The sequence below is a fragment of the Carassius carassius genome, chromosome 21, assembly GCF_963082965.1.
Source record: "Carassius carassius chromosome 21, fCarCar2.1, whole genome shotgun sequence".
In the NCBI taxonomy this organism is placed as follows: Eukaryota; Metazoa; Chordata; class Actinopteri; order Cypriniformes; family Cyprinidae; genus Carassius; species Carassius carassius.
The window spans coordinates 202,288-221,928 of NC_081775.1; the positions used below are offsets into that span (position 1 = coordinate 202,288).

Genomic DNA, 19,641 nt, shown 5'->3' on the forward strand with positions numbered 1-19,641 from the left:
AATGCATGAAATCAACGAATAACCAGAACAGAAAAGAATCAGAACATTACATTATATAATTTTTCCCTATTGGCTGTTGCTTTTCTTTATTTTACTTTATGCTGTGTGATTTATTGATTATATACTATTTCTAGATTACACTATTACACATGTGACTTACCTTTGCTCCAGTGAGACGATCCTTATCTTGTGTTCTGAAATTGTGTTCTGTTCCAAAAGCATTCCCAATGATTTCTCAAGTGTTTAATACAGTGACCTAGAATTTATTTATATAGAATTTATAGAGTTTTACACAATAGTAGGAACCCGTTACATGTGTTTATTATCATTTTATCAAAGGGGAAATGCAGGATTATTTTGTAATTGCTCTGCAGTTTAGAAGTTCAACATTGATTGGAAATGATTTGGTTTTATACAGTGTCTGGGAAGGCACATTTCACGCGATGTGCAGATAGGCTACCTCGTGCACATGATAACTTCCAAAATAATTTGCTATCATTAATATACTGTATGTTAAATAATATATACATAAATACATACATACATTTTTATTAATCTCATCCCAGTTTTTAAATCCATTCACAGTATTATTTTTTGTTTAATGTTTTATATAATATATTTATTTTATTTTCCATTTAATTTCATGTGTCTCTTAAAAATGGACCGAAATGAAAGTTCCCTTTCAGTCGGTCACTCTCGACGCCACGTCGGTGACTGACGAATATGGGATATCGCTTCGATAGACCAATCTACTTCGAGTGTAAACTAAACGAGCCAATGCACATTGGCATGCAATTATTGCATCCAGCTGCCGCTGATCACTGAGTGAGTATAAGAAGGCAGCAGGTGCAATGCATTCCAGCTTTTCGCTTTAGTAGCCGAGCATTAGTATCGCTTTGCTCAACTGTGTCTGCTGTGAACTACGAGTTCAGCACGCTCTCGGAAGCTTCGTGTGTTGGCGAGATGGTGCTTCAGCGGCGGTCGTTCCTGTGTCGAGTGGATTGCACACTTCAGGCTGCACTACCCCTGTCGTGTTGCAAGCGGCCAATTCCCCTGTGCGCCTCAGCACTAAAGAGCATTTCCTAAAGAGCAAATTTCTCTAAAAGAGCTTAACAGAGTCCCGTTGCCGTGGCCACGATCTGGCGGCCGACAGACGAGAACCACTTCCGGCAGTGGCGCGGGTGGTTTGAGGGTCACAGTGTTGGCAAACCCCGCAGGGAACCAACCCTCTGGGGACCACCACTCCTCTTGCACCTCCGATCCAGTGGAGCAACCCACGGAACGCGCTGGGCCCTCTTCAAGGAGCGTACCAGCGGTATCCAGTGGGACTCCCCCCGACCAGATGTCGATGTCAGCATTGGAGGGAGAGCTGTCGGATGACGATTCGGCTGCGCTACCGCCCTCTGGGACGGTGGCAAAGCCTGAGTCGGATCCCGAAGTGGCAGCTACGGAAGGATGGACACTGAAACTCTTTCAGAGGCTCCTGGGGCATATGGCGGCCACGGCGGCACTTACACCGCTCTCTGACCGAGGGAACTCTCGGCACGGACGTACTGGCACACAGCTGGCCACGGGACCTACGCAAGTATGCATTTCCCCCACTGATTCTTCTCGCACAGACACTGTGCAAAGTCCGGGAGGACGAGGAGCAAGTCTTGCTAGTAGCACCGTACTGGCCCATGCGGACCTGGTTCCCCGAACTGGTGCTACTTGCGACAGCCCTTCCTTGGCCAATTCCTCTGACGAAGGATCTACTGACTCAGAGATGGGGCACCATTTGGCACCCGCGTCCAGACCTTTGGAAACTCCATGTCTGGTCCCTGGACGGGACGCAGAGGTTCTAGGTGACCTACCCCAAGAGGTAGCGAACACCATCACTTCGGCAAGAGCACCGTCTACGAGACACGCTTACGCCTTGAAGTGGAACTTGTTCGTCGAGTGGTGTTCTTCTCGCCGAGAAGACCCCCGAAGATGCCCGATTGCGGTCGTGCTGTCCTTTCTGCAGCAAGGGCTGGAGCGAAGGCTGTCTCCCTCCACCCTTAAAGTCCAGGTTGCTGCTATTGCTGCGTACCATGACTCCGTGAATGGGAAGTCTTTGGGTAAGCATGACCTCATCGTCAGGTTCCTTAGAGGGGCCAGGAGGTTAAATCCATCCCGGCCCCCCGTATACCCTCTTGGGACCTGTCTCTAGTGCTTAAATCACTACAGCAGGGCCCATTCGAGCCTTTGCATTCAGTTGAGCTTCAGTTGAGTTTCTTTCATTGAAAACTCTGCTCCTGCTTGCACTGGCCTCCATTTAGGGGGTAGGGGACCTGCATGCATTTTGGTTGACGATTCGTGCCTAGAGTTTGGGCCGGCTGACTCCCAGGTAATCCTGAGGTCCCGGCCTGGCTACATGCCCAAGGTTCCCACTACACCCTTCAAAGACCAAGTGGTCTTGAGCATTAAGGTGCTACGTAGTCCGGACACAAAGCTTCAGGACCTCAGACCAGATCTTTGTCTGTTACGGAGGCCAGCAGAAGGGGAGTGCCTTCTCTAAGCAGAGTATGGCCCACTTGATTGTGGATGCCATAACCCTAGCTTATCAGGCTCAGGATGTGCCCTGCCCATTCAGGTTGCGAGCTCACTCAACTAGAAGTGTTGCATCCTCCTGGGTGCTGGCTCGTGGCACCTCGCTGACAGATCATTGTAGAGCTGCAGGCTGGGTGACCCCTAACATGTTTGCTAGGTTCTATAGCCTTTGTGTAGAGCCGGTATCCTCCTGTGTTCTCACTTCAAACGGGTAGTGGCACTGAGAGGCCCCGGTTAGTGTCGGCTTGCTTAAACTTTTCCAGAGTGTCCGTGCTGTAGACCCTGTTGAGATCCTCCATCACCCTAAGTAGCTGGACGCGGCGGAACGTCCATGGAACCATGGAAGGGTGGGTTCCATATTGAGACCTAAGCGGTACTCGTATGTGTATAGTACGGTATAGCCTTAGAGCCCATGTTTCCCCGGCAGACTTCTGCCTTCCCAAGAGGGTTTTTAATCACCTCAAATTTCTCCGTATACTCCTAAACGGATGCTAAATATGTATTTGCCTCTGAGACCTCCTTCCGGAAGCATGGGGCTTCTGCAGCGTCCCGGTTCCAAGTGGACCGGGTACATTTTCCCAGTGTTATCCAATCTCACCCAGTGAGGTAGTGCTTTGACAACGGTGAGTGGAGCTACTTGTTCTGAGCCCCGGCCTACACCTAATAGGGGCGCAGGCGGCTCGCACAGGGCACTGGAAGGGGCAGCACCCATGGCGCTTTGATAGGGATCCCATATTCGTCGGTCACGACGTGGTGTCGAGAGTGACCGACTGAAAGGGAACGTCTCTGTTACGTATGGTAACCCTCGTTCTCTGAAGGAGGGAACGGAGACGTCCCGTCGCCATGGTTGCTGTACCGCCGCTGAGCTACCGGGTCCCCGGCTCGGCTCCTCAGCGAAAAACTGGAATGCATTGCACCTGCTGCCTTCTTATACTCACTCAGAGATCAGCGGCAACTGGATGCAATAATGGCATGCCAATGTGCATTGGCTCGTTTAGTTTACACTCGAAGTAGATTGGTCTATCGAAGCGATATCCCATATTCGTCGGTCACCGACGTGGCGTCTCCGTTCCCTCCTTCAGGGAACGAGGGTTACCATACGTAACCGAGACGTTGCACTGAAACTGAAAATGCTTTGTATTAATTATTTATAATTTTATTACATAATATAAATTTATTTCATAAAACTCAATCTTAATAATATTGAATTTAAAAGACACAAGCCAATAAAATAACCACAGTTTTATTGAAAGTAACACAATACAATTATATTAATATTAAATATCAATATGTGAACTGTTCTGGCAAAACGAGTTACAATGAGCAATTTTTAAAAAATGAGTTATTTTTCACTTTCTCCATTAAAAGACCTTCAAACTGATGCAATCGGACAAAAACTGACTGAGCTACACCTGTCTGAAGTTGATGAGTCAGCAAACTAAATTCTGTAAAAAATTGTTTTCTGAAGGTTTCAATGTGATTAGCTCCCTAAACTGGGTGTGACACGATAAATTGCTTTTGTATGGATTTAATATGGAATGTTTGCTGACATATTTACTTTAAAAGGATACTCCACCCCAAAATGAAAATTTTGTCATTAATCACAAAGAAAAAAATAAATAATAAAAGCTTAGTTCATCATTGGAACACAATTTAAGATATTTTGGATGAAAACCAGGAGGCCTGTGACTGTCTCATAGACTGCCAAGTTACACTGTCAAGGTCCAGAAAAGTATGAAAGACATTGTCAGAATAGTCCATCTGCCATCAGTGGTTTAACTGTAACGTTTTGAAGCAACGAGAATACTGTTTGTAAGCAAAGAAAACAAAAATAATGACTTTATCCAGCAATTCCTTTGTCAACAGTCTCGTCTGTGACTCTACATATCACGTATGCTGCGTATGCTCTTCTATGTCAGCCACACCAGAAACAGCACATCCTTGTGGCGCGGATGACACAGAAGAGCATACACAGTGTAACTTACTTGGCAGTCTATAGGACAGTCACAAGGCTCCCAGTTTTCAACCAAAATATCTTAAATTGTGTTCTGACTATGAATGTAGCTTTTACGGGTTTGGAACAACGTGAACCGGAAGTTGCTCCCGACTGGATTTTAGTATGGTGGCGTATTTCCAACTGACTCTGAATACATGATTAGAGGGTGAGTTCTTTTTTTTAGAGCTCCTCCTTTCATCTCTCAATAACAGCAGGCTAACGGTCGGAGGGGCGTGGTTAAGCATATTTTGTCCGAGCCATAAAACTGACATCATCAGATCAGGAGAGCCATTCCAGAGCAAAATTCTTGCTAGGAACAATTCAGTTGCACCCCTACTAAATTATTTTTCCTTTGAATTGAAGGCATTTTTTATGAACAAATTTAACTAATAAAAGTTTCCAAAGTCTAATGTAGTCTGGGATAGATTGCATTATCTGCCTCAGGCAACGGCAACACAGAGCACAAGTTAAATGAACAATTCCTCTGTCTGTGAAACCAGGCCCATATGTAAAAAATTAAGCAAGTCATAATCAGAAAATTAGTAAGCTTTTATATATATATATATATATATAGTTCACAATGTAGCCTAATAAGCGTAATGTTCTTTTAATAAAATTATGATTATGTTTTGTGCTCAAATGTATTATATTGAAAGATAATTATGAAATTGTAAACATAATAATAATTGTTTTAAATCATGTGCTGGTATCACCTTATGAACTGTGATTACATTATAAGTTGCCACAGTGTGTTCATAATGTAATAAAATTCACATACAATAATATATTACATTGAAAATATTTTTTACATTGAAAAAGTATTATTACATAATGAGCTCAAGAATTTACATGAGAACGATTACATTTTGAACCTCTTATTACAATAATAATGTAAGATTTATTATGTGCAGTTATTACCTTATGAGTTGCTACAACATATGCAAAAAAGCAATAGAACAAATGTAAGAAATTAACAAATAATGCATTACCTTTTCCATTTTATGTCTAAACAAAAGCATTCAAGTAAGAAAAAGAAATAATCAAATTTACAAATCCCCTTAGTTTGTTCATTACAAATAAATTGATTATTAAAACTACAAAAGCAGTTCAATCAACTGCAGGGAGTGATTCTTTCTTTTCTTTTATTATTTGATTAATGAGACCGATGGCCTATATATTATAGCATCTTAGAGACATTGCCACAGTTCTTCTGGATTGAGTCTGTCTCAGTTTGTTATGTTTGTTCATGCTATTTTAGACAGACTGATGATGATGATGAGATCAGATATCTGTGTTTCTATTTCTATTTAAAAATAAATAAAGATAAATGAGAAACGGTTTGATTTTTGTTTTTTCGTTTTGTTTAAGAAACGGAAAACGAAAATTTAGCTGGATTTTTCATATTTTTGTTTGTGGGTAAAACATGAGATGATGGTTTAATATTTGTTTGAATGTGTGGGCGGCGCTGAAACGCCCCTTTCAGCCCTTCTGTACTGCACCGAGAAGCAGCAACGAGAGCTCAGTTCATCTTCAACAGCAGACAGCAGAGTTTATTAATCCTGACGATTCTTTGCTAGTGGTGCTTGCAAGATAAAATAATAATAATAATAATAATAATAATAATAATAATAATAATAATAATAATAATAATAATAATAATAATAATAATAATTAATTAATTAAATTAATAATAAAATAAAAAATAATATTATATTTTTCCGGCTGCTGCATGTTATTGACAAAAGCAGACTTGACAACTTTATTCATAAAACGCCATTTGAATTTTACTTTAGCCTGTGATCTACAACTACATGGAATAAAATATAGGCCTACTACTAATTTTTTGCCTACTTATTTTATTCTAGGCCATTCATAAAAAAAAATAAAATGGGAAAAACCCAACCCCACATTTATAATAAAATTTATATTAAAATAAGTTTTCCCCATAATTAGTCTACTTTAAATGTTTTAATTATAGGCTATAGGCTACTTAGAATTATGAACTGAATTCAGGAATTCTGTAGATGACAGTATGAATATAGTGATGGTGTGACATCATTACACATAATGAGTTCAGACGGGAAACATTGCACCTCTCATTGGTTTCATTTGAATTACATAGGCCTAAATATAAAATTATTATTATTATTTTTCTATTTTAATGGATTATTTTAAAAGTAGACATGTCCAGCTAGACATGGTTAGTCCGATGCATGAGCCTGGTTCATTTCTGACGTTTCAGAAAGAAGTTCATGTAGACCGAGATGGCAGAAAGCACATCCTGTTGAGTTTTGTAAAGTTTTCATGTTATTTAGGGTGTTTTATGACCCAAACTGACAGAGCTGAAGCTCTTTCCCCTGTTATCGGGATGGAAGGTGTGGATCGGGATCCGCCGATCGGAGGCATATTTCATGTCGTTGTAGATCATATAGGCCTACAGTAAAATTCAAATGTCATTGAATAAATTAATTTCTGTTTGGTCAAAAAAAAAAAAATAAATAAAAATAAATAAATAAATAAATATATATATATATATATATATATATATATAAAGCTTGCAAGCACCACTAGCAAAGAATCGTCAGGATTAATAAGCTCTGCTGTCTGCTGTTGAAGATGAACTGAGCTCTCGTTGCCGCTTCTCGGTGCAGTACAGAAGGGATGAAAGGGGCGTTTCAGCGCCGCCCACACATTCAAACAAATATTAAAGCATAATCTCATTTTTTACCCACAAACAAAAATACGCAAAATCCAGCTAAATTTTCGTTTTCGGTTTCTAAAACAAAACGAAAAAACGAAAATCAAACCATTTCTCATTTATCTTTATTTATTTTTAAATAGAAAATCAAATGACCAAAAGATACACGGACCCAAATTAATGTTTGGAAAAACTGATATTTCCTACTGACACACTACGACAAAAGATAGAAATAACTAACTTGAAACCATTTTTTGCTGGTGAAAATGCAAGTGTTGTAATCATTTTGGCAACAACTGTATCTTAGTTCAACACTATTTTGTCATTTTTAATTTTAAATAAAATTTATTAATAATAATTTTTCATAATCCCAGGATGCTATGGTCTTTCACATGTTTCTTTACACATTAAACTCGGGGCCACGAAAGGCTTTCCCCCAACATACAATCTCAAGACCACGTCTTCACATTGCATGTCTTTGACTCAACATAAGACATTCCATTCTGTTACTATTTCTTGGCCATGTCAAAACAAAGTGAAACAAACATGTCCCTTCCCTGTCACCATAGTTATATGTAACTCTGATCAGACATCCTATGAGGCAAAACCACATAAATAGAAATACAATTAGATTTTATATTTCCTAAGAAAAATGCTGTTTGCCTGAATGGGAAGCAGAGAGTAACAACCTCTGAAGCCTAAATACAATAATGCCAGTCTACTAGTACAACTATCTTTCCAGGTGCACTTTTGCATCATTTTGTTCAAATTGCCTGCTAAAGGAGCAAATTCTTGTACAGAGATTAATGACTAGCGTAGACTCAAATCCAGAGAGTGCACTTTTGTCTTCTTTTAGAAATCAAGTGTAATATTCATAACTCCTTTTAGAGCTGCCACTTTATGTCCATGTAAATATCTGATGCTATGGAAATGACATACCAACACACTTGCTATTGATTGTAGCCATACTAGGGGTGTTCAATTTCAGGTCTTTCCCACCATAGGAGTCGATGGAATCGACTCATCGACTTCATTTAGCATGACTGTCATGGTGGAATAGTAGCTATCTCAGAATTAAATAAGGTATTTTTGAATAATTTGTTTTTCACATTATAATGGTCAGGGGATGGTGCTATATTGTCTTAAACAGCATTGATATTACAAAAACAAATACAACACATACAAAAACACACAAATGCAAACTCATTGATTGATTTGTTATTCTTGTTTATCATCGCAGTTATCATTTACCAAGAGTTTCTACAACAAGTCTATTTCCGTTGTGATGCACACACTGAATTAAAGTGACAGCACATTGTTCACGGTACAAATGAACATGGATTGATACATGCAAATAGACCTAGTAGACCTAAGTGTGTTTTAATTTTTTTTTTTTTACAGTTAATATGACCTTTTAGCTATTGGGGTAAAGCCTAGTGTTAAAATTATAGCCTACTACCTTTTAATGTAAGATAAGCAGACTGCAGGCTGTGTTTATGTTTTGCCACTTGCTTGAGTGTCTAAATAATACAGTATATAAATTATTATTTACGATACATGTATTCGTACCGAACCGTCATGGTACAGACATGTTGTTTCGGTGCATGAGGCCTTACAGCAAATACAGGCAATTCACCCCAAATCCAGAAGGGGGCACCCAGAGCAATGTAACACTGTTTGATAACCAGCCACTAGCAGAAGAACAGCAAATGCAGTGAGCTGAGAACAAAGCTCATTAGACAGTGACCATGTGCTGATTCTGAATGCATCTCTCACAGACTGGCAAAGGAGTATACTTTAAAGGCTTGTGCACTCAACTGTTTGAAAAATGGAGCTTGATGCTCGTGTATCCTACCTCTACCTCTTACATTCGGCAAAAATCCAAATATTCCATAATATTCCCATATTTGTGATGTAACTTATCTGAATGCTTTATATTTATATAGGCTTTATACTTCTGCTGATGTTTGCTGATGTTTGGTTCACTGTATTTTATTTTTATAAATTACCAACTGGGGTGTATTCCAGAAAGCGAGTTTAGTTGGAAACTAAGAGTTTGTTAAAGGGATAGTCCACTCAAAAATTTTAAGTTGACGTTTATCTGCTTACCCCCAGGGTATCCAAGATGTAGGTGACTTTGTTTCTTCAGTAGAACACAAACTGAGATTTTTAACTCAAGCCATTGCAGTATTTCAGTCTTATTGTAAGTGGATGTGAATCACAAAAAAAAACAAACAAAAAAACAAACAAACACAACATCTCAGGTTACGAATGTAACCATGGTTCCTTGAGTAGGGAACGAGACACTGCGTCCTCTAGGGGTCGCTATGGGGAACACCTCGTCGTGACCCGTGTCTGAAGCATACATTGAAAAAACACCAATAAGTTGGCTGACGACAGCCCCAGACATCACTACTGCTGCGACTATGGATAAATAGGCACCAGGAGAACATGTCATTCACTTCTTTGTCTGAAGCTTGCGTCCGAAGCATGGCAAGGAGCTAGAGGATGCAGTGTCTCATTCCAAACTCAGGGAACCATGGTTACATTTGTAATCTGAGACATTCCCTTTCGAACTGCGTCCTCTAGGGGTCGCTATGGGGAACAGTATATTCACAACGCCATGCTGAGGGGAGTGCAGGCCAGGATCATGGCGAACACTAAATACCAACTCTACCATTTTCAAGGGAGTTGCCCCTGAGACATTAGATGGCTGTCCGTAACATTACCCCTTACAGCCAAAGGCCTAGGCTACATACCGAACGTAACTTGTTAGGGGCTCAGCCCGGGGTAGAGCTGAAGGCTTGGAATCAAGAAAGATTCCTATAAATTGATACGGCAAAGAGCCTAGCATTTTATAGTAAGTCTTGCCTGTCACACAGGGGCTACAGCTTGCTCTTGCATAAGCTTGCTGAAGGAGCTGTCTCAACAGATCTCTAGTAGCAACATCCTGTTTAGATAGGTATCTGAGGATACATAGGTGGAGTGGCGCTCAAGATGAATGTAGCTTTTACCAACTCAAGAAAGGGCACAAAGCAACCGCGCGAAGACCTCACCATATAGGATTTTAGATAGAACGCAGAGCACTAGCGTGCGTACTTACCACAGTGTGGATTTCAGAAAGTGCGCAAAGACTTCACGTGCACACTTACCATAGCATGGATTTAAAATACTGTTATAAGAAGGGGGCTCTCGTAGCACTCTGATAGAACAGCTCATAGATGGAATGGTGCATCCCAAAACTATATGTTTGAGAGTCATCAAATCGATCTGAGGTCATAATGCTGGAGCGCTCTGGGGAAAAAACAGAGAACTCAATCTCATGTGAGAGGAGAACTCCGAATTCAGAAAGAGAGTAGCGCACTCATAGGCGACCCTTTTGGTAAAGGGGAGTGCTGTTAAACTACCACAAGAACCGCCAAATAGCCCCTCATGTTGAGGGAAGCGATGCTTGAAGTGTATAAATAAAGATACACTGGCTGAGTGGAGCCCAGGAACCAAGGTCTTACCATCTCAAAAAACGTGAACGAAGCTGTGCACGTAACCCTTACTGTACAGGATTTCAGAAAGTGTGCAGTCTTGCGTGTACGCTTTCCACTTATGTGGATTTTAGAAAGTGCGCAAAGTGTTAAACGTGCACACACACCACCATATGGTTTTCAGAAAGTACACAGAGCTTAGCATATGTACTTAACCTCTTAGCCTGCACCCCGACGCGGGCATCCTCAACACCCCTCAAATCGCACATGTCAATGTTAACGAATAGATTAAAAGAAACGGGACAAATTTAATCTTGACAAACTATATATCATTATAAAGATCTAAGCCACAAGCACCGGCGACATGTTCATTAAACAAGACGAAGAGTGATGCATAGGTGGGCGTGGATCTGCGATATGGAACAATATCCAACAATAATATATAGGGTAGTCCAATGGAGTCATTTGTTTCCAGGCTATGATCAAAAAAGACCTTTAAAGTCGGACATTTCCAGAATCTCGTTGTTTTGTCAATTGCAAACGTCAGCAATGGAGGAGATCACGTTCGCGTTTTTTTATCGCAGAGGAAGTGGATGTAATCGAAATACCACTGTTTTGTCATCATGTGCAGATCACGTCCATAGTATTTTTTCCATACTATGCAAGTCAAAGCTGTTTTGTAGCAAACATTCTTCAGAATTTCTTCCCTTGTTTTAAGCCAGACACTGACACTTCTCAGATGAAACCACACAAAGATGAGACATAATGGCTAAACAGTCCATTTACGTAGATATGTATGTGTGCATGTATATTTTTAATGGATTGATTTATTAATTTACACAGATAAATAAAATACAATAAAATAAAGTGAAAATTACAAGGAAGAATTCTAATTAAAAGAAAAAGAAAAGAAAATAAACACATGTCCTAATACTTAACTTCACTAGGCGTGTTTTGTTTTTGATTAGTTCTTGTAAATATAAATAAATAAATGGGTAATCTAATTCTTAGAATAAAGATAAAATGTATCAGTTGACATTCTCAGCCAATGAGCATGAAGCTGTGTCGTCAGTCAGTCGTTTCCCATCATGCTTTTGATCAGCGCAGTCGGTGGTCAATCCGACACAGCCGCCTCGCCGTCGCCAGAGTTTTTGGGCACACGTCAACATGACATAAGAGCAAGGAGCACGTAACTCGGACACTTTTCTAACCGGCATGCATCTCGCGCTGATCACCGGTGATCGGTTCTGCGCAGATTTTGCTCATCTCAAACAAGCCTAATGTCTTGCATTTTAAACATATAAGGAATAAGTGACCATACAATGTGATCTCACTTAATAGGAGACAGAAGTGTGATACAAGTAAGGGGCATTATCACAGGAAAGGCATTAAGGTTAAGACACAGGTGATGAGTGGCAGATGTGTGAGAGAGGAAGCATATGGTTTTTGACTGACTGTATAAGAAATATAGAAAAAATGTACACCAGTGTCAGATTATAAGCTGTTTTTTGTAGTGAGTATACTGTGATCCACCCCACCTCATTCTCACCTGTCCCAGAGCATTACCCCATAAGCACCACCACATACAGTATGCATCGACATGTAATTGAGAACATTATGAAACATTAAGTGTTATCAACATGTCAATTTATTATAAGAAACACAAGACTTTAACAGCCAGTGACATTTACAGCTGGGGAGACTCGACTGATTTTCTACTGTTTTGTGTTAATCACCATCTAACTCAACCAGTCAAGAGCTACATTTAGCCTTAGATGTTATATGAATATGGTCCCTGAAGAATAGGCTTTATTAGCTGACAATAATAGTAAACAAATAAACAAATAGGCACAAATACAAATGTACTTTTAGAAATTGTTTTTTAAAAATATGGAGTTATGGTTTTGGCAAGTTTAAATTAAAACATCTATGAAAAATTGTGTGATATTCCTTTAAAATAACGGTTTTAGTAGATCTTTTTTAAGTATATTTAACTGTGCAATATCTTACATCATTTCTTTGAGTTAGACCGAACTTTTATTTTGGTGGGTTGTAGACAGAGTTTCTGTGTTTTTTTAAATAAATTATTATTATTAACTATTAGGCCTACTTGAAGCATAGCATACTCTACTGTGCTATATTTTGGTTTAAATTTATTCATGTTATACTGAAATTTTATTTTGACAGGCTGTCATAAAGACATTGCAGTTTCTGTCTGTGTATACGATATGAATGCCGATAGTTTTATCAAATAAAATGGTGAAATCCTCTCATAGCGCGCAGACATGCATGTGTAGCCTACATCATGTGTGCTTCAGTGTGTGTGTGTAGAGCACACATTGAGCGCTCATTCCCAGAGACGTGTGAAAAGACCTTTAATATTTCACAGACACTAGTCCATATCGAGATTTGATTAAAAGTAGGGCTGTACATTTAATTTATTCATTCAAAAATGGCCAAATTCCATGACATTCTGCTTTATACAGCAAGTTCCATTTGTGACTGAATTCCGCGTTCAATCCCTGTCGCTTTGCAAACACAGACGGGGTGAATTTATGAATCAAAAGCCCTATTCGGAGAGAAAACAGAGGTGGGAGGGTCTGTTTTGTACATCTGGGCGTCACATATTGCATATAGTCATTCGGACTGATTACCATTAGTATTATTAGAAAATAAATATTAAATGGCTAGTATAGCAAAACCACGTTAATGTGTGGTTTCTTTAGTTTAACTTGTTTTTTTTTGGAGTAGGTTAAACCCATGTTTAATTTTCATAAAGGTACATCTGTAATTAAAACATTATGTAACTAAGTGCATAAATGAACGCGAGTAATTTTACCTGATGCTGATATTACAATAGTCAGTATTAACAGTTTACATAATCTGGCTCTTAATCATTTGTATTTTTTTTTATTATTATTTATTTGCTGGGAAGCAAATATAAAATCAAAGATGCGTGCAGTAAGAGCATCTACGATAATTCACGTTGGCTAAAACACACAAGGAAACAAGTTGTGAAATAAAATATCGCCGGCAATCACAGACATTCGTATTCGGACGGGGTTCGTTTTCTCAGAGGCTCACTGAGTTTGCTGAAAAACAGTAGGTAATTTTCTCTGGAATTATCACAGAGGTTGTGTGAGAAAAACACAGACATGACAGATTTGGACGGGATTAAAATCACCGTGTACATCTGTGAAACACAGATTTCTCTAACGACCCCCTGTAAAACTAGCCCTGTCCGAATAGGGCTAAAGTGTGAAAGTTCTGACACAAAACAAAGCGTATCCTCATGCTTTTTAAAAGGGGGTAACGCATCACTTCGTAGACTACACCACTGTAACGTTAGTTATTTATCATCTCAAAATCTGTGCTTTCATTATAGCTTCATTTCATGATAGATAAATAATCAATTTTTACCTCTTTCCTCCTGTGTCTCATGGTTCCCGCTCTTCGCGCGCAAAGTTTTCCAAACAAATCAGTCTCTAGCCGCTCTGGCGTCCTCTCGTGCTGGCTGCAGTCGGACATTGGAGATTTGCGCTCGTAAGTTTTCAAATTGGCCAGAACTTCTAATTTGTTGCTGCCAACTGGGGGGGCAAGGATTTCTTTTAGGGTGGCATTTGCCACCCTATGCCACCCCGGTAGATCTGCCCCTGGGCACAGACACAGTGTTGTGTTCCTCCTCAGTGAAACCCACCATGAACACAGAGCCAGCAAAAGTCCTTTAAACTACAATTAAATTTACCCTCTGGCAACCATGATCTTACGGATTACTTTAGGAAAAAATTACAAGTGTAAATCTTGACACAGAACAATGACACTGATATATTTTAAGATATATATCAGTGTCTTAATGAAAAGTCTATAACATGATTTGGTTAAAATTTCTCAATGGTAGTGTAAAAAACACCCAATCAGCTCTTTTCAGAGCCACCTGTTTTGTTTCTTGTTCCTTTTTAAATGCTTACAATGTGCTAACTAGTACATTATTTGGAAAGGCGATTTGTAAAGATTCATTAAAAAAAACCTTTAAACTCACCTCCTCTGGAGATGAAGCTGGATCACGAATGATTTGCGCAAACATAGACACATTTATGTAGATTATGGGTGCATTCCTTTCAAATACTAAAATAATCCACTGTGTCTTCAGCAGGTCAGATGATAGGAGTAAACAGAACAACAGAAGTCATTCTAATAATAATAATTAGGAGTCATTTTTGTCCACATCTGCTCCGGCATGGAAACAATGGCGTTCTGACTGTTCACAGCTCACTCTGGCTGGGTCTAATGTAAGACGGCCATGTCAATCAACAATCGTGGGAGAGGCCTCGGTCTGTGTGACATCACACAGACAAAAAGCTGAGAATGGCTTGATTTGAAAAAGGGGATATTATTTTTAGGGATTAAACAAAACAAAAAAGCACTGAGTGGATTTTAGGGTGGATGTGTACACACATTGCCAACACACATTTATGTTTAAACACCATGTAAAAGTGAATTTTGTATCCGATGACCCCTTTCAAATATCCTCGTCTAGAAACGAGTTTCAAATAACTTTATGAATATTTCCATAATGTCAAATATTTAACAAAAGGCTTGCTTGACAGCAGTGGCTCTAAAGGCAGAGTTGTTCAGAATACAGACATCTAACATATGCAGGGGTGCACAAAAAGTTTTTACAATTTTTATTAAATTTTTTATTTTTATACACTATATAAACCATCATCATTGAGTATATTTCAAATAATAATAAAATGAATGATGTCTTTGATATGACTTATTTTGGCAATAAAAAAGTTAAATATCACCATTGACCCAAAAATAAAACAAAATAAAACATCCATATTGACATACCAACCCCGTATCTGCATGAAATGGTTTGGTCCTGCCTTAGCGCACTCATCAGTGACAGTGTTTAGTTAGTTGCAGACAGTCAATCAATGCACGGCGCGCTAGCAGTGTTAATTTCGTTAACGAAGACAACGACGAAAAATATTTGTTAAAGAACATTTTTTATGTGACTAAGACGAGAGGTTGATGAGCTAAAAATAATATCTGATGACGAAATTATGACAAAATGTATGCAGCGTTTTCGTTAACTAGACGAGACTGGACTATAATGTTATTTGAGGACTATTGGACATTCAAAATGCATCCTATAGGCTATTGCCCTTCAAAATGTGCATCCCTGTCATTGGATTGCGATCGGATAAGGGCCAGTATAACAGCCGCAGTGGATGGATAGACTAATACAACACGAGCTAGCGATCTGAAACAATGGCCTCAGCACCCGAAGAGGCAGGGATGAGGTGACCAGATGACCCGTTTTTCCCGGGAGTCACAATTAGTGGTCGATTAACTTAAAATTAATGAAGGCGGGATAGGCCGGAATCACGCTGATAGAAGTGCTCTCTCTCTCGCGCGCAGTTCTCACATACAGCGCGTGATCAGTTCTCAGCGCTCAAATACAAACACAACAGTCCTATGGAGTCAATTTAACGCCGTATATATACGCAAAAAATTACGTTTTGCAAAAGAAAAAAAAGTTTAGCAAACGAAAATTAAAGTATAGAGGATAATAAATTTGCTTTTTGCAAACAAAAATAAAGAATTTCAAAACATAAATGAAACAGCGCGAAAGCAATGATTTTGCAATACGCTGCTGTGTGCTGGCGTCCTCCCACAAGTTAAGAGATTTTAAACAAACACTTGCAGTTAACCAAATGAAACAATAAACATTTTAATGCTATAAAAGTGTGCACATCGAGAGAAATAAACAGCAGATGTTCATAGTAACAATTTTTTTAACTTGAGCCAATGCTGCTAATACACATATACATTTGTTAATAAAGTAAATAAAACGAAAACATGAATTTTGTAATGCTATTGAATAAAAAGAAGCGATCCACTCGAAAGTCTCTGCTCATCATGACAGGACCTGTATCAGTGAGCTGCGTCTCGGCTGATGATGTCACTTCCAGGGAGGCATGTTGTACACGCCCCCATCCCTTGACTCCGCCCCCACATCAAAACAGTGCCACAAAGAGAGACGTGCGGAAAAATGAAGCGCAAAGGGAAAACGGCATCGCAAACTCAAACTAGATTGACACGCAAAATAAAAGCAGCGTTGCAGATAAATTAATAGATATGACCATGGAAAATATGTATTGCAAAATCATTGCTTTCCTGCTGTTTCATTTATGTTTTGCAATTCTTTATTTTTGTTTGCAAAAAGCAAATTTATTTTCCTCAATACTTTAATTTTCTTTTGCAAAACTTTATTTTTTTTGCGTATATATATACAGCGTTAAATTGACTCCATACAGTCCAGATGTTTATTGTATAGTAGAGTATCTCACGTAAATACAGTCGGTTATGGATTACATTAACTTGAACAGGTGTGTGAAAACTGAACGTGAGTCAGTATTTAATGCATGCCTTCCGTCTGAAAAGGACAACATTCCAAATTAAATACCTATCTGTCATTAATTTTAACCAACAAAAGACGTTAAATAAATGTAGACATGTTAAGTAAAACCTACAGTATCTGAAAAATTAGTTTAATTTGTATCTCTGTTGTGTTTGTCTTATTGTGCTTCTTTAACACACACACACATACATACATATATATATATATATATATATATATATATATATATATTTATAAGTTGCTCCTTTTTCACTTCTGTTAAATGGATAGTTCACCTAAAAATGAAAATTGTCATAATTTATTTAAGATTTTCCAAATGTATTCCTTGATTAAAATTTCTCACAAGCTTAATTGATTTGGACTAAAGAGAGAAGAATTAATGATTATTTTAATTTTAAAACTAAATATAAATTAGCTACCACTGTGTTAATGATTCCAGGGAGGCATATGCCTTTCACCGTTACAACTTGATGAACCACTGAAACGATTTTGGAAATATTGTTTTTTGTTAAAAAAATGTTACATAGTGTTGCTTTAAGGACATTTTTATGGTGGCTTTTTATCTTGCGTCAAATAGTGAACTGCATACTGTATGCAGACTTGCATTTACAAATCACCAGCAGTAAATATTGTGCTAGTACTAGTACTGAACTACAAGCAGCAAGACAGTTGCAAGCCTTTGATTAAAGTTATGTAAAGCTTTTGATGGGACAGTTAGGTCCTAGAGATGTGGTGACAACAGCTGCGCAGAGGGGGCCCAATTAGATTTTTTTGTCATGGGGCCCAAAATTCCTGGCAGTGCCCCTGATGCAAAGTGCACACACACAGCAGTGAACACACACACACACCATGAACAGTGGGCAGCCATTTATGCTGCAGCACCCGGGGAGCAGTTGGGGGTTTGGTGCCTTGCTCAAGGGCACCTCAGTCGAGGCACTCGAACCCACAACCTTAGGGTTAGGAGTCAAACTCTCAAAAACTAAGCCATGACTTTCCCACATTAGACCATGTTATTTCTATTTTCAAACTATAGTTCTATAAAGCAGGGACTAAATTCAAATTTTTGGTTTTCTCATCAGCCATTAAACTTAATTTTGCATTATTGTTAGAGTAGTTGTATATTTCTATGACACTAAGAATATTTCTTTTTTTTTTTTCATATTAGTGACAGATAATTCATTGTAACTTGCAGCAGCTTTTTTCAAAATATTCCAATCTCCAGCCTTCAGAAAAATAATACAATTACAATGTTTCAAATTCTGTAAGGTCCATTTTCCCTTATTGTGCATTTAATCATAATGGAGAATACTTTGTCAAACTGCTAATTAATTAGAAATTGATGAAAAATGTCAAATAATATAGTGTTTGTCTTCTCTTACTGTTTATCAAATTTTGTCTTCTTTTGTGCTTACATGCATCAATAGAAGTGTTTTGGTTTATCTGGTAGCATTTCTGATGTTGTTGTTAATTATTTTTTTTATGTTTTGTGTTTGTCTTGTCAATAATCCATACAGGTGTATCGGCAGGACTGTGATACATTTGGCATGGTTGTGAAGATGTTGGTGGCCAAGGATCCATCCTTGGAGAAACCAATTCAGCTGTCTCTGCGTGAAAACCTGAGGGACATTGGCATGCGTTGCATCAAGGCTATGGAGCAGTTCATCCATGAGTATGATTCCAGAGAGCTAGATACTCCATCCACCTCCCAACTGCATTCCATCAAATGAAGACTTCAAACACATGGCTAAATTCAGCAACTTTTTAGCTTCTCATGCACGCTATACATTCAACTTTAAAACACCCCACTTTATCACACCTTTGGCTATATTAGTGTTTCTTTAAACAATTTTCATATACATAGTCAATAAAATTGCTTGTATTACACCTTTGTTTTCCTTTTGTTGGCAAACCGAGGATGATCCACGCATCTGTCATCCCACAAAACCAGTGGGAAAAGTCAACAAAAATTAATGAATATGAAATGTATGAATATAATAGACATGTCTGCATTTTAAATTTTTTGCCTTATATTGCTTGCAAAACGTAACTGCAACATCTGTTCCTTGTTGAGAAACAAGCTTAAAATATTGGTGGTCATCAGATTAAAAAATACAGAATTTGTTGTATATGAGTTTAAAACACACATCATGTGACATGTGAAATGTTAGTTGCACTTGTGATAAAAAAAAGTGTTACAATAGTATATACAATATATATGTCTACATGTTTTACAAACAATTGTGTGTAAATTCAAAGAAGAGGGTTATCCAAAACTGGAGCAATGTTTAAAGAAAAACAACCTTAGTTCAGATTTTAAAAGTTTCATCCTATTTCTGACATTTTGTCCAGAAAATAAATATAAAATATGTTTTTTAATGGATCACTTTGATTGTAGTAATCTGCAACTTCATTAAAGGCATTGTTTGTTTGTTAATAGTTATTTAATTCACATACAAGACATAAACTG

The 19,641-nt window shown here is 38.4% G+C and overlaps 1 protein-coding gene across 1 annotated transcript in view; it reads left to right on the forward strand.

Moving 5' to 3' along the window:
• The window catches only part of LOC132097324 (uncharacterized), a 115,568-nt gene extending 95,960 nt beyond the window's left edge, over window positions 1–19,608 (forward strand). Inside the window, exon 6 of the mRNA XM_059502950.1 lies at window positions 18,689–19,608. Within this exon, the coding sequence (XP_059358933.1) occupies window positions 18,689–18,901 (213 nt within the window). The 3' untranslated portion in view covers window positions 18,902–19,608. The remainder of the gene's footprint in view (window positions 1–18,688) is intronic.
• Window positions 19,609–19,641: the final 33 nt, after the last annotated feature.